The sequence below is a fragment of the Chiloscyllium punctatum genome, chromosome 1, assembly GCF_047496795.1.
Source record: "Chiloscyllium punctatum isolate Juve2018m chromosome 1, sChiPun1.3, whole genome shotgun sequence".
NCBI lineage: Eukaryota > Metazoa > Chordata > Chondrichthyes > Orectolobiformes > Hemiscylliidae > Chiloscyllium > Chiloscyllium punctatum.
The window spans coordinates 99,863,935-99,878,419 of NC_092739.1; the positions used below are offsets into that span (position 1 = coordinate 99,863,935).

Below are 14,485 nucleotides of genomic sequence, written 5' to 3' on the forward strand. Positions count from 1 at the left end.
ATGGAAATAAGAAATACAAACAGAAAAATGCTGGGAATACTCAGCAGACCCAGCAAAGGGAAACAAAGGTAAAAGTTTCAGGCAAAGATTTTTTCATATTTTCATTTATGATGGTGTATTACTAATCTTTACGGCTCACTGAAGGAGGATGATGTTGAACAGTGATTTTGTTTATTTTGACGGACAAAAACAGAACTGGCAGAAGCTCAGCAGGTCTAGCAGCATCTGTGGAGAGAAATCAAAGTTAACATTGAGGAAGAGTCACTGGAGCAGGAATGTTGACTCTGATTCCTCTCCGCAGATGCTGCCAGACCTGCAGAGCTTTTCCAGCCCCTTCTGTTCTTATTGCCTCTGATTGATTGATAGCAGCCGTAGTTCTTTGGGTTTTGGTTGGTGCAGCCAGAGTGCAGCTGGGGGACCTGAGCAGAGGGGGAGAGGCAGCCGCCCGGAGCCTTCAGCCCGCTACACCGGCCCAGCTCAGCCCGGACAGGACCACGACCAGGACATGGTCACCCAGGTAACAGCGCGGGCACAGCCTCTCGCCACACGGGAGCACAGAGAGCGGCTGCGAGGACCGGACACCGACTCCCGGGGGCCTCAGGCCTTGGGGAGGGGGAGGCAGGAGTCCGTCTCCCTCTGGCTGCGCGTTTCCGAGAAGGCGGCGGTTGCTGGCTCTCGGGGGAGGGGGATACCGCCAGTTGTCATGAAGAGGTAGTTAGGTCTCAGATGTTGCGTTGTAATTCACCCGGAAGTGGGACACCTTTGTTTTCTATTTTGTTAAAGTCTACAGTTACAACTTGTTCGGAGTACATTATGACCGTTCAGTAATTTTTGTTCTCCCAGGTTGGGAAATCCCAATAGAAGGACTTCCAAAAGGTGTCCGATACAGTGTCACACGACAGATTTCTGAGGAAAGTAATCGGAGAGCAATGGTTAATGAGTAATTTTTGAGGGAAGTTTCTAGTTTGCAGATTTGGGTGAATTGAGGACAGGATAAAGTTTGGAAGGGCCTTGACAAAATGGGCTGGTTGAATAGAGCTGATGCCCGAAACGTCGATTCTCCTGCTCCTCGGAAGCTGCCTGACCTGCTGCACTTTTCCATCGCCACACTTTGACAGTTGTTAATACAATTATAGAAATGCAGTATACACCATAGAAACAGACCCTTTTGGTTGAATTCATCCATGTAGACTAGGAATCCGAAATAAATCTAGTCCCATTTACCAGTAGTTGGCCCTATCCCTCTAAACCATTCCTGGTCATATATCCATCCAGATGCCTTTTAAATGCTGTATAAAAACAGCCTCAACCACTTTCTGTGGCAGCTCATTCCATATACACACCATTCTCTGTGTGAAAAAGTTGCGCCTTAGGACCCTTTTAAATCTGTCTCCTCTCACCTTAAATTTATGCCCTCTAGTTCTGGACTCCCCCACCCTGGGGAGGAAAAGAAACCTTGTCTGTTTATTGTATCCATGCCCCTTATAATTTTATAAATTTTTATAGGATAACCCCTCAATCTTTGATGCTCCAGGGAAAATAATCCCTCTCTATTCAGCCTCTCCCTGTAGCTCAAACCCTCCAACCCTGGCAACATCCTTGTAAATCGTTTCTAAACCCTTTCAAGTCTGACAACATCCTTCCTATAGCAGGGAAACCAGAATTGCACGCAGTATTCCAATCGTGGTCGAACCAATGTCACAACATGTCTTCCCAACTCCTATACTCAATGCCTGAACCAATAAAGGCAAGCATGCCAAATGCCGCCTTTTCTATCCTATCTACCTATGACTCCACTTTCAAGAACTGTGAACCTGCACTCCAAGGTCTCTTTGATCAGCAACTCTTCCCAGGACCTTGCCATTGAGTGTATAAGTCCTGCCCTGATTTGCCTTTCCAAAATGCAGCACTCACATTTATCTAAATTAAACTCCGCTGTGGTCCCATTGTACTCTGAGGTAACCTTCTTTGCTATCCACTACACTTTCAATTTTGGTGTCATCTGCAAACTTACTAACGATACCTCCTATGTTCACATCCTAATCATTTATATAAATGACAAAAAGCAGTGGACCCAGCACCAATCCTTGTGGCACATCACTGTTCACAGACCTCCAGTCTGAAACCAACCCTTCATCAGCACACTCTGTCTTCTACATTCTAGCCAGTTCTGTATCCAAATAGCTAGTCCTCCCTGTGTTCCATGTGTTCTAACATTGTTAGGCTGTCTACCATGAGGAATGTTGTTGAGTGCCTTACAGAAGACCATGTAGGTCACGTCCACATTCATCCCTCATCAATCCTCTTTGTTACTTCAAAAAGCTCAATCAAGTTCGTGAGGCACAGTTTCCTACATAAAGAGCTATGTTGACTATCCCAAACCAGTCCTTGCCTTTCCAAATACATTTAAATCCTGTCACTCAGAATTCCCTCCAACAACTTGCCCATCACTAATATCAGTTCACCAGTCTATAGTTCCATGGCTTTTCCTTACCATCTTTCTTAAACAGTGGCACCATGTTAGCCAACCCCCAGTCTTCCGGTACCTCAACTGTGGCTATCGATGATACAACTATCTCAGCAAGGGCCCCAGCAATCTCTTCCCTAGCTCCCCACAGAGTTTGAGGGAATATCTGATCATGTCCTGGGGATTTGTCCACTTTTATGCGTTTCAAAATATTCAACACTGCCTTCTCTGTAAAATTTTTCAAGATGTCGCTATTTATTTCCCCGCATTCTGTATCTTCCATGTCATTTGCCACAGAAAACACTGATGCAACGTACTTGTTTAGTATCTTCCCCATTTCCTGTGGCTTAATACATCGGCATTCTTGCCGATCTTCAAGGGGTCCCTTTTGTCCTTAAGGAGAATCCAAAGGGATTCTACGAATACATTAACGCTATTTGCCAAAGCTGTCTCATGTCCCCTTTTTGCCCTCCTGATTTCCTATAAAGCATGTAGTTTCTAGACTTAATAAATAAAGGCATAGTTAGTCAGTAAAGGGTATTATTGATGGTCTTGAAGGTTTCCTCTAATTTGTTTCATTTATGAACATAGAGGATCCAAGGTTTGGGTTGGATGGTTGGTAGAGCTGTTAGAGTCTCTGCATTACTGCCTCTACTAAAAACCCTGATATTGGAGATCCCATGGGTGTTCCGTTGGTTTGTCTGTAGGTTTTGTTGAACATGAAGTGTGTGGTAAGGCATAGGTCTACTAGCTTGATGATACTGGCATCACTAAATGAAATAAATGAGGGGAAACCTTCAAGACCATCAATAATACCCTTACTGGCATAACATTCACTACAGAGGAGGAAAACAACAACAAAATGCCATTCTAGATGTCACAGTAGAGTGAACAGCCAATGGGGAACTTCAAACCAGCATTTACTGGAAAACAACACATACGGACCAAATGTTGAACTACAGAAGCAATCATCCCAACGTCCACAAACGAAGCTGCGTTAAAAACATTATTTCAAAGAGCCACCACACAATGCAGCACAAATGAACTATGCAGAGCAGAAGAAAATCACCCATACAGTGTATTCAAAAAGAATGTGTACCCAATGAACAGAGTCCACCGATTTCTCAGAAAAAAAACCCAAACAAGCAGACAAAACACATCCTGAAACCCTAGCCACTCTCCCCTACATTAAAGTCATCGTGGAAATGACTGCCAGACTTCTCAGACTCCTTGGCATTATAAACCCACCAACCCACTAAAAAAAGCAGCTCATGAACTTGAAAGACCCTATACAGACAACAAGCAAAACTAATGTCATGGACAAAATACTTTGCAAGAACTGTAACAAGCACTACATTGGACAAACAGGCAGAAAACTAGCCACCAGATGAACACCAATTAGCCACAAAAAGACATGACACTCTCACTGGTATCCTTATATATGGATGAGGAAGGACAACACATCCATCCTAGGACAAGCCAAACAGAGACATGCACGAGAATTCCTAAAAGCATAGCCTTCCAACCAGAACTCTTATCAACAAACTCATTGACTTGAATCCCACTTACCACTCCGATAAGTATAACAGGAGATGACATCACCATAGTGAATGGCATCACCAACCCAAGGAAACCCAAACATATAAATAAAAAGCGGGCTACACCACCAGTGCTTCATCTGGAGGCTCATTGAAGATGTTACCTAGTATGGTGATGAAATGTCTGTAAACGAATCTTCCAGCTCAGCGAGCAAACCTATATTCAGAGGCATAGTGTTCACGAGCAGTGATGTTACGATAAACATATAAAATATGAGGCAGACTGGAGGGCATAGTTTTGTGGTGAGAGGGGAAAGATTTAAACAGGATCTGAGGAGGTGGTACCTGCCAAAGGAGTTGGTGGTGGCAGGTATAATTGCAGCATTTAAAAGGCATCTGGATGGGTATGAGTAGGAAGGGTTTTGAGGGATATGGCCAAATGCTGGCAAATGGATCTAGATCAGTTTATGATATCTAGTCAGCGCAGACAGGTTGGACTAAAAACTCTGTTTCCGTGCTGTATGACTATGACTGTTTAGCTGGTGTATTGTATGGTTTTGAATGCCACACTATAGGAAAGATGTGAACATATCTGAGAGTACATAAGAGATTTACAAGATGGGATATGCCTTTAATTATGAAGAAAGATTGGAGATATTGGGAGAGCTTTCTCTTTGAAATAGAAAAGACAAAAGGGAGTTTTAACAGTTTTCAAGATCATGAAATGTCTGGACGGAATGAATAAGGAGAAACTTTCTGTTTGTGAACAGATCAAGAACCAAAAGGTATATGGGGGAACCTCGATTATGTGAACCTGATCGGCAGGGCACTATTTCGTTCGGATAATCAATTGTTCGGATAATCAATTATTCGGTTAATCGGTTAAATGCCTTTCCTCTGGAGCTTGCAGTTTTTAAAGTCTGCTCAGTATGTGAGACCCCGCCCCCACCTTTGTCTGACACTGCCCTGTTCCCAAACCCGTGCAACCCTGCCCCCACCCCATGCAATACCCCCCCCCCCCCCCCGCCACACCCCAACCCCATGCAACACTGCCCCCCCACCCGCCCCTCCACCCCCGCCCCCTCTCTGGTGCAGCTGGACTGGACACCAACCACAGGACTGCTTAAGTTGCCTTTGTGGGGTAAGTCTCCAAATAGCGTGCGCACACACACACATGCAGCCACAGCCCCACACACAACTTTTTGCCAGGTTCCACCTTTGCCTATACAGTAGAGATTATCTGGGGAACGGGGAGGAGGGGTTTACGGTCACCCCTATGTAAAACTCCAGGGTAAGTGTGAGCAGAGAGGGGGAGGGCGGGAAGTCAGTCATTTGGAGACGGTGCCTGTTTAATCACTGTTGGAAACAAATGACGAGATCACTGTTGGAAACACATCTTTGTACTGTTTCCATTGAGACCTCGAGATCTCCTTTGGATAATCTGATTTTCGGATAATTGATATTTGGATAATCTAGGTTCCTCTGTACTGTGGTTTTAGGAGTTTTGCAAAAGAAGCAAATATGTGGTGAAGAAAACACTTTCTCTCACAGTAAGTAGTTACTGTATGCACAGCCTGGAATAATGGTGGAGGCAGGTTCAAATGGGGCATTGGAGAGGGCATTGGATAATTATATAAATGGAAGTGCGTGCAGGGTTAAGGTGCAGATCAAAATGGGTTGAATGACCTCTGTGTGCACCATAACAATGTGGGTTTTTTTTTTAATCTCTGGTTTAACTTGCTTCACTTGTGAACAAGTGTTAACAAATTACATTTAATGCAGTAACAAAGATAGGGAGGTTATTTTAATTATTTAGGAACCACTTGAACTTTATTGTCATGCGATCATCACAATTGTTAGATGAAATTATTTCTTACTCCTTTACTTTTTTCATGTAACGCAAACTAATGTTTAGGTTATGAGCTGCTCATATCAGTATTTCAAAATTTAATATTTAAGAACTGCTACAAAATAAACCTTTCAGATTACCCAGTAGAAATCTCTTAATGTCATGGAAATGTCCACTTTTCTATTTGTCTTACCAAAGCTTGAACGCATTGCTGATTTCTGAGTGCACTTCTGCACATTTGATAACAAAGCAAATGGAGAGCTTTCCTGGTTCAATAGAAAACCTACCGATTACATAGCTTCAGTGTAATTTAGACTGTGGGATGTGTATCACTATAACCACATGAATCAGGAGTAGCATTCATCTGCTTGAGCCTGTTCTCCCATTCACTAAGTTCATGGCTGACCTTATTCCCACCTACCCCTGATAGATTCTTGTTAAACAGTGGGTTTAAATGCTATCTATCCCTACCTTAAAAATATTCAAGGACTCTGCTTCAACTATATTCTTGAGTGGGAGTACCAAGGACTTATGATCTGCTCAGCAGAAAAAAAAGCCTAATCTCTCTCTTAAATGGGTGACTTCTGATTTGTCAGCAGTAATCCAGGTCTAGGATCCCCTATAGGATGAAACATCCTCTCTTCACATCCGCCTTCGTAAGACACCTCAGAATTGTATGTTTTAATCAAGTCATCTCTTGCTCTTCTAAATACCAGCTGGCACAAGTCTAGTGTGTCGAGTTTTTCTTCATAAATCACCTGGCTATTCCAGGTTATAGTCTAATGAATCTTCTTTAAACAGCCTATTTGTGCTGTCAGTTCATTCAGATACTGATCCTCAGATTTATCTAATACACTCCCTTTGAAAATGCTAGCCTTGTCTGTTGGTTCACTTTTGGATATATACTCTCTATCTCTTATCACAGTCTATTTGGCATTGTCCTGTATTAATACCTTTCTCTTTATCCTTGTCTCGATCTTTTGATTGACTATAGATTTCCAAATTTGATCCCTTGCCTCCATTATTCAGTTTTAAAATCCTTTTTACTTCCGTATGTGGTTGGAAAGAATACTGGCCCGAGCAGGGTTCAGATAGAGACTTTGTCATTGATCCTGATCCCATTTTCCCCAGTGCTGGTGCCAGTGCTCCATGAACTGGAATGCCTTTCCACCACGACAGTTTTTGGTCCACACATGTATTTCTCTAATCTGATTGTCCCATATCATCAGTATATTTGTCATATTCTCTCCTCTTGAGTAGTGTCCTGTATCATTGTGCCATGGTCAATAAACCCTTTCCCCCCCCCTGCAGCCCTCACTGTCGTCCAGACAAAATGAGTAAACATTAATCCCAGGAGATTGAAAGAGTTATAGATTGGCAGTATATTATGTAATGGCCTGGTAGGTATTCAATGGTGGAAGCCTCACTAAAATCTCCTGAACTGAAAGTTTGACAATATGAAGTATGGCTTGATGAGGCCAGTTTATTTGGTAAATCTTGATTCTGATCTTCATAATTTTTTTTCCTAGTAAATCTGTTTCAGTGCCAGGTCATGAGCTAGTCACATTTTTCTCAAGATTTAATTTTTCTCTCTTTTGTATAGGTCTCTGTGCTGTATTTTGCCAGGAGTGCTGAATTGTCAGGGGTTCGTTCGGAGACAATTTCTGTACCACAGCAACTAACTTCATTGCAACTGTGGCAGGAAATTGTTAAGAGACATCCAAGGTACAGCTTATTAGAGAAATTCATTGTTGTTTCTTCTTAGCAATGTTGTTGATCTGATCTAGTGTTCTTTCCAGCGTGAAGTGCCTATGTGCTGCTTATGTGATGAAGATGGAGTAGCAATTAAGATTTATGTTTATTGTGTAGCGATGCCCTGCCAAATTAAACTAAAAATCTCAGTAGTTCTTGGATCTCTGATCTCCTTAAAACTATTTCATGAAGCTTACCAATCTCCTACTATCTCTTCCTTGGGCTTTATCTCAATTTTTAGGCTGGTCATGCTCCTGTGAACCACTTGGGGATGCTTTCCTGTGTCAAAGATACCATGTTATCAAGTTGTTGACCATGTACTGCAGGAATTTACTAACTGCAAGGAATTCATATGCTTCGGTGTTCAACACAGAGTCATAGAGATGTGCAGCATGGAGACAGACCCTTTGGTCCAACTTGTTCGTGCTGTACAGCCATCCCAATCTGATCGAGTCCCATTTGCCAGTATTTAGCCCATATCCCTCAAAACCCTTCTTATTCTTACACCCATCCAGATGCATTTTGAATGTTGTAATTGTATCAGCTTCTACCACTATCTCATTCCTTGCATGCACCACCCTATGCATAAAAATGTTGCCCCTTGTGGCCTGTTTAAATTTTTCCCCTTTCTCCTTAAATGTAGGCTGTCTAGTTTTGGACTCCCCAACCCTGGAGAAAATACTTTGTCTAGTAATCCTATCCACACCACTCATGATTTTATAAACCTCTATAAGGCTCTTCATCTTCCGACACTCCAGAGAAAATAGCACCAATCTATTCAGCCTCTCCCTTTAGCTTAAACCCTCCAATCCTAGCAATCCTTGTAAATCTTTTCTGAACACTTTCAAGTTTCACAACATCCTTCCCATTGCAGGGAGAACAGAATTGATTGCAGTGTTCCAAATGTAGTTTAACGAATGTCCTGTACAGCTGCAACATGATTCCCCAACTCTTATACTCAATGTGGTGACCAATAAAGGCAAGCGTACCAAACGCCTCCTTCACTACCTTGTCTACCTGTGATTTCACTTTGGAGAAACTATGAATCTGCATCCCACATTTCTTTGTTCGGCAACATTCCCCAGGGCCTAACCATTAAGTGCATAAGTCCTGCCTTGATTTGCCTTACCAAAATGCAACACCTCACATTTATCTAAATTAAACTCGATTTGTTACTCCTCGGCTCCAGATCCCATTGCACTCTGAGGTAACCTTTTTCGCTATCTGTTACACAACCAATTTTGGTGCGACCTGCAAACTTATTAACCACGCCTCCTATGTTCACATCCAAATCATTTATATAAATGACGAAAAGCAGTGGAGCCAGCACCGATTCTTGTGGCACTCTGCTGGTCATAGACCTCCAGCCCAAAAAGCAATCCTCCACCACTACCTTCTGTCTCCTACCTTCAAGCCAATTTTGGATCCAAAGGGCTAGCTTTTCCTATCTTCCATGTGATATAATTTTGCTAACCAGTCCACCATGCAGTATCTTATGGATGCCTTGCTAAAGTCCATATTGACAGCATTCACTCTGCTATAATCAATCTTCTTTGTCAATTCTTCAAACAACTCAATCAAGTTAATGAGACATGATTTCCCATGCACAAAGCCATCTTGACCATCCGTAATCAATCCTTGCCTTTCCAAATACATGCAAATTTTGTCCCTCAGATTCCCTTCCAACAACTTGCCCATACAATGCCAGAGAGTATTGATTACAGGAGATGGGAGGTCATGTTGCGGCTGTACAGGACATTGGTTAGGCCGCTGTTGGAATATTGTGTGCAATTCTGGTCTCCTTCCTATCTGAAAGATATTGTGAAACTTGAAAGGGTTCAGAAAAGATTTCCAAAGATGTTGCCAGGGTTGGAGGATTTGAGTTATAGGGAGAGGTTGAATGGGCGAGGCTGTTTTCCCTGGAGCATCGGAGGTTGAGGGGTGACCTTATCGAGGTTTATAAAATCACGAGGGGCATGGATAGGATAAATAGACAAAGTCTTTTCCCTGGGGTAGGGGAGTCCTGAGCGAGAGGGCATAGGTTTAGGCTGAGAGGGGAAAGATATAAAAGAGACGTAAGGGGCAACTTTTTCCATGCATAGGGTAGTACGTGTATGGAATGAGTCAGAGGAAGTGGTGGAGGCTAGTACAATTTCAACATTTAAGAGGCATCTTGATGGGTGTATGAAAAGGAAGGGTTTGGAGGGATATGGGCCAGATGCTGGCAGGTGGGACTAGATTGAGTTGGGATATCTGGTTGGCATGGATGAGTTGGACTGAAGGGTCTGTTTCCATGCTGTACATCTCTGTGACTCTATGACTCACTGATCTGTAGCTACGTGGCTTTTTCTTACCATCTTTATTAAATAATGGCACCACAATGGCACCGTGGGCGGCACGGTGGCACAGTGGTTAGCACTGCTGCCTCACAGCGCCAGAGACCCGGGTTCAATTCCCGCCTCAGGCGACTGACTGTGTGGAGTTTGCACATTCTCCCCGTGTCTGCGTGGGTTTCCTCCGGGTGCTCCGGTTTCCTCCCACACTCCAAAGATGTGCAGGTCAGGTGAATTGGCCATGCTAAATTGCCCGTAGTGTTAGGTAAGGGGTAGATGTAGATGTAGATGTAAGGGTATGGGTGGGTTACGCTTCGGCGGGGCGGTGTGGACTTGTTGGGCCGAAGGGCCTGTTTCCACACTGTAAGTAATCTAATCTAATCTAAAAAGTAATCTAATCTAATTAGCCAAACTCCAATCTTCTGGCAACTCACCCGTGGCTATCGGTGATACAAACATCTCAGGAAGGTGTTTGTTTGTGATATGAAAAGCTTTTAATATTTAGCAATTTGTTCTATAGTATAAGCTGATGGTGACACTTTACCTATACTTCTAGATTTTATTTTTAGTATCATTAATTACTCTCATTGTTGAATTCTTGTTGAATTCCTGTTGCTGGTCACCCTGCAGTTACGCCTCCATAATCCCAATTATATCATACCCCTTTAAATCATTTAGCAGATCTGGTGCAAGCACTTTATTGTGAATGCTCTACACATTAAGTTGCATGGTGTTAAGGCTTGTCATTTTGACACTGTTCATCTTTTTCGTTTTGTTTTACATCATGCCTCTGTTTGACCTTTGTCCCTGAATTTTCTGCCTATCTTTAGTATTTCCCATTCTGTCTTTTCTTTTTGCCCTTTCTACCCTCTGTTCTGTCTCCCTGTATAGGTTTCCATCCTCCTCCATTTTAGTTTCAATTCTCCCCAACACCACTAGCAAATACTCCCCTAGGACATCAGTTCCGATCCTGTCCTGTGCAATCTGGCCAGTTTACAGTTGTCCCACCTTTTCCAACTGGTCATTATGTCTCAGCAGTCTGAAACCTTCCCCCTCACACCATTTTTTTCAGCCATATATCCATCTGATTTATCATGCTATTTCTACTCTGATTAGCACATGGCCCTGGTAGTGATCCTGAAACCTTTTACGGTCCTACTTTTTAACTTTCTTCCTAATTCCCTTCAAAAAAAAAGAGAAATGGGGAGAGGTTGCGGAAATATAGGATGCAGAGGAACTGGGTGTCCTGTGCACAAATCGCTAAAAGCTATTCAAATATTATTATTTAAATTGAGGGGAATTGAATGCAAAGCTAGAGAGATTATTCTTCAATGATATAGTGCACTGGTGAGATGGTATTTGGAGTACTGTGAAAGGTATTGGTCACTTTATTTAAGGAAGGATATAAATGAATTGGCTGTAGTTCAGATACCATTTTACCATGACTAATACTTGTAATGGCCAGGTCGTCCTATGACGAAATGTTGGACAGATTGGGGAGGTGGGGGGGGGGGGAAGTGGAAGAGAGTACCTAGTAGGATGTACCTATACCAGATGGACTGCAGTGGTTCAAGCGAGTGGATCGCTGTCGTCTTTTCCAAGAGCAAGTAGAGATGGGCAACAAATGTTTTCATAGCAATGTTTGCATCCTGTTAGAAGATATAAAGAAACATTGTCCCCACCTAATCAAAGAACCATGTTCCATACATAGCGAAGGGAGAAGACATTGTTGATGGAGCCTTCACTGATAACTGAGTAGAGATGAAATTGGTTGGATTGGATTTGTACTGCCTTTGGTGGGCAGGATATACTTGTGGCCGTAGGACAGAGAGACTTGCCTTTACTCTATCTTCCCACAGGACATGGAGAGAAAATCTGAGGGAAATTCAGCACAGCTCAGTTTTATATTATTCTGTCATTCAGTTTTGCATAAAATTCGAGGCTGCTTGGTTGCAGATAGGCCATATTTAGCTGACGATGACGTGATACAGGTAGATATAGGAATAGGGAAAAACAGAAGCATGAGTTGAGTACAAAAGGTGGTGCATGTGCACTATTGAAGCTTTTCGGAACTAATGTTGAGATGAAGGCTGCGGTGTCGTAAACTGTGACATGTGTAACAGATGCACAGAATAGTTTAGCAAACCCTGTTCACTTTGGAGAAGCATCCATAGGAGAACATAATTACTATTGGATGGATCGCTATAAACCGTGTTACTTTTCTAATTCATATAATTGTTGAAAATTCACCATGTTACTTTGCCAATAAATAAATAATTGAAATAAACGTAGTATGGCTCCATTATGTCAGGTTTGGAAGAATATTAGAAACCTTTTTTAAAATGTTGAGATATTGCTTGGTTTTACTTCTTAGTTAACATACTCTTTTTCACAGAATACTGTCAGTTGGGAAGTCAAATTTTGTTCTTTGCAATGGACTTCTTTACAGAAGTCGTTAATGCTGTCAAGTTCAGAATGTTCTATACATATTACCCACGTAGCTTACCCATTGTCACTCCAGTCGATGAAGTAGCTTGATTACATAAAACCTTTCATTTATCTACCTTGGAGAAAGTGAGGACTGCAGATGCTGGAGATCAGAGCTTAAAAATGTGTTGCTGGAAAAGTGCAGCAGGTCAGGCAGTATCAAAGGAACAGGAGAATCGACGTTTCGGACACAAGCCTGAAGAAGGGCTTATGCCCGAAACGTCGATTCTCCTGTTCCTTTGCTGCCTGACCTGCTGCGCTTTTCCAGCAACACTCTTTTAAGCATTTAACTATCTTGTCAAGAATTGGCTAACTGCCGAAGTGAAGCAGACAGGCTGTAATGACTCTAAACTGTTTTAGTTGCAGACCTGGAACCATATTTGGAGGGCATTATTGACCATTAATCGGCAGGGGAAGGGAAAATCCTATTAAATGCAGTGAAACATTTAGTGCTAAATACTAAATATTATTGATATTTGGTATGTTTTTGTCTTTTCTTACCGAATCCACAGGCTTGGTACCATAAGGGATCACATCATTCTTGCTGTTCGTCAGGAATACATCATCTTGGGAGATCAGCTTTTGTTCCTCCAGCCAGGCGACGAGATCGCAGTCATCCCCCCGATTAGCGGGGGCTAGCTCCTGGCATACATATGCAGGTATTTCTAATTTCTCCTCAAAAATGACTTCAGGTGCAGGAGGCCGCACATTAAAATTCCTGATGGAGTCTTTAATTTTAGCGAGGTCCATTGATTCCGTTGTTAGATGCCTTTTGAATTTTCCCTTTCGTCTGTTCCCATTTGGCCTTGTATCTTTATTATATGGAGCCATGCTGCTTTTATGCAGTTTCACTGTAATGATATAAATACATTTTCATATTAGTAATTTTTTTTTTAAAGATACTGAATGCTAACAACTACAATAGGAGTTGGTCATTGGGAGAAGGGAATGGGCCTGATGAATGTCAATTCCGACATATGGAATGTATTGCATGGCTTGTCAGAATTAGTGCCAAGATGGATGCAGACTGAAGGCGTATCTGCAGCATTTCAATAATGCTGAATAAATTTACAAATTTAAAGTTATCACTGGCTAGGTGTGCTTCTTCAGTTATTGCTTTAATACTCTCATCTAGAGATCACTGCCTGTTATCACTGAACCACCATTATCTTTTTCAAAAGTAATTTCAATCTTAGAGCACTGATGATCAAATCTTGACCTTATTTATACTTAGTTTACTGATCTGGCATCCTCGAAATAGACTCCTTAATTTCTTCTGTATTAAGAAATGAAAGTACAGTATTACCTCCGTGTATCTTAAATAGTTGACTGCAATATTTCCTTTGAATTATGATCTTTCATTATTCTAACAGCATAGTGACATTTCATTCATGTTATAAACTTTAAACAGCTACCATGGATTCCATTTAAAAAGTAGAAAGCATAATGAATTTGCATTAAAAAATGGCAGCATCTTGTGTGCTGTTTTTATTTCTGAGACAGTCTCAATCTTGATCCATTAAACCTTGAGTGTTAATATGAGACATGTGAGCAAATATTGAAACTTGTAAATATTTTGGCAATATTTAATTCTTTGTTTATGTGGATAGGTTTAGAATTTAAACTGATATCTGTTGAAGTCTTCTAAATGCTTTTAAAACCCTCATCCTCCACTGACTCCATATTACTTTTTTTGTTTCCCAGTAATGATCTTCATAGAAAATTTAGAGAAAATGATTAGGCCAACATATCCAGCGAGTATAATTTTGAATAAAAGTCTCCTGTACAAAGTGTTATTGCACAGTAAATTTTGCCAAAAATTAATGGGAAAGAAGCAAAGCGTTATCATAATAGTTTTTGCTTGTGAGCAATAATTGAAGAGATTGCCTACATGATATTCAGTAGCAACATGTATATTGCCATTTTAATAGTGTATATTCTCCAGTTCACTGAGAAATGTAAAGGCATGTCTGCTGAAAGTTGTATGATGATGAAGCAGAGCATACCTGCAACGTATGTTTGGAACTAGCCAAAAAAACAGCAATGATAGTAATAGTAA

At 41.6% G+C, this 14,485-nt stretch overlaps 1 protein-coding gene across 1 annotated transcript; it reads left to right on the plus strand.

Moving 5' to 3' along the window:
* Positions 1 to 329: 329 nt before the first annotated feature.
* On the plus strand, positions 330 to 13,085 carry mocs2 (molybdenum cofactor synthesis 2). Its single transcript, XM_072571631.1, has 3 exons — positions 330 to 517; positions 7,458 to 7,579; positions 12,939 to 13,085. The coding sequence occupies exons 1-3, from the start codon at positions 506 to 508 to the stop codon at positions 13,063 to 13,065; spliced, it is 261 nt and encodes an 86-aa protein (XP_072427732.1). The 5' UTR covers positions 330 to 505; the 3' UTR covers positions 13,066 to 13,085.
* Positions 13,086 to 14,485: the final 1,400 nt, after the last annotated feature.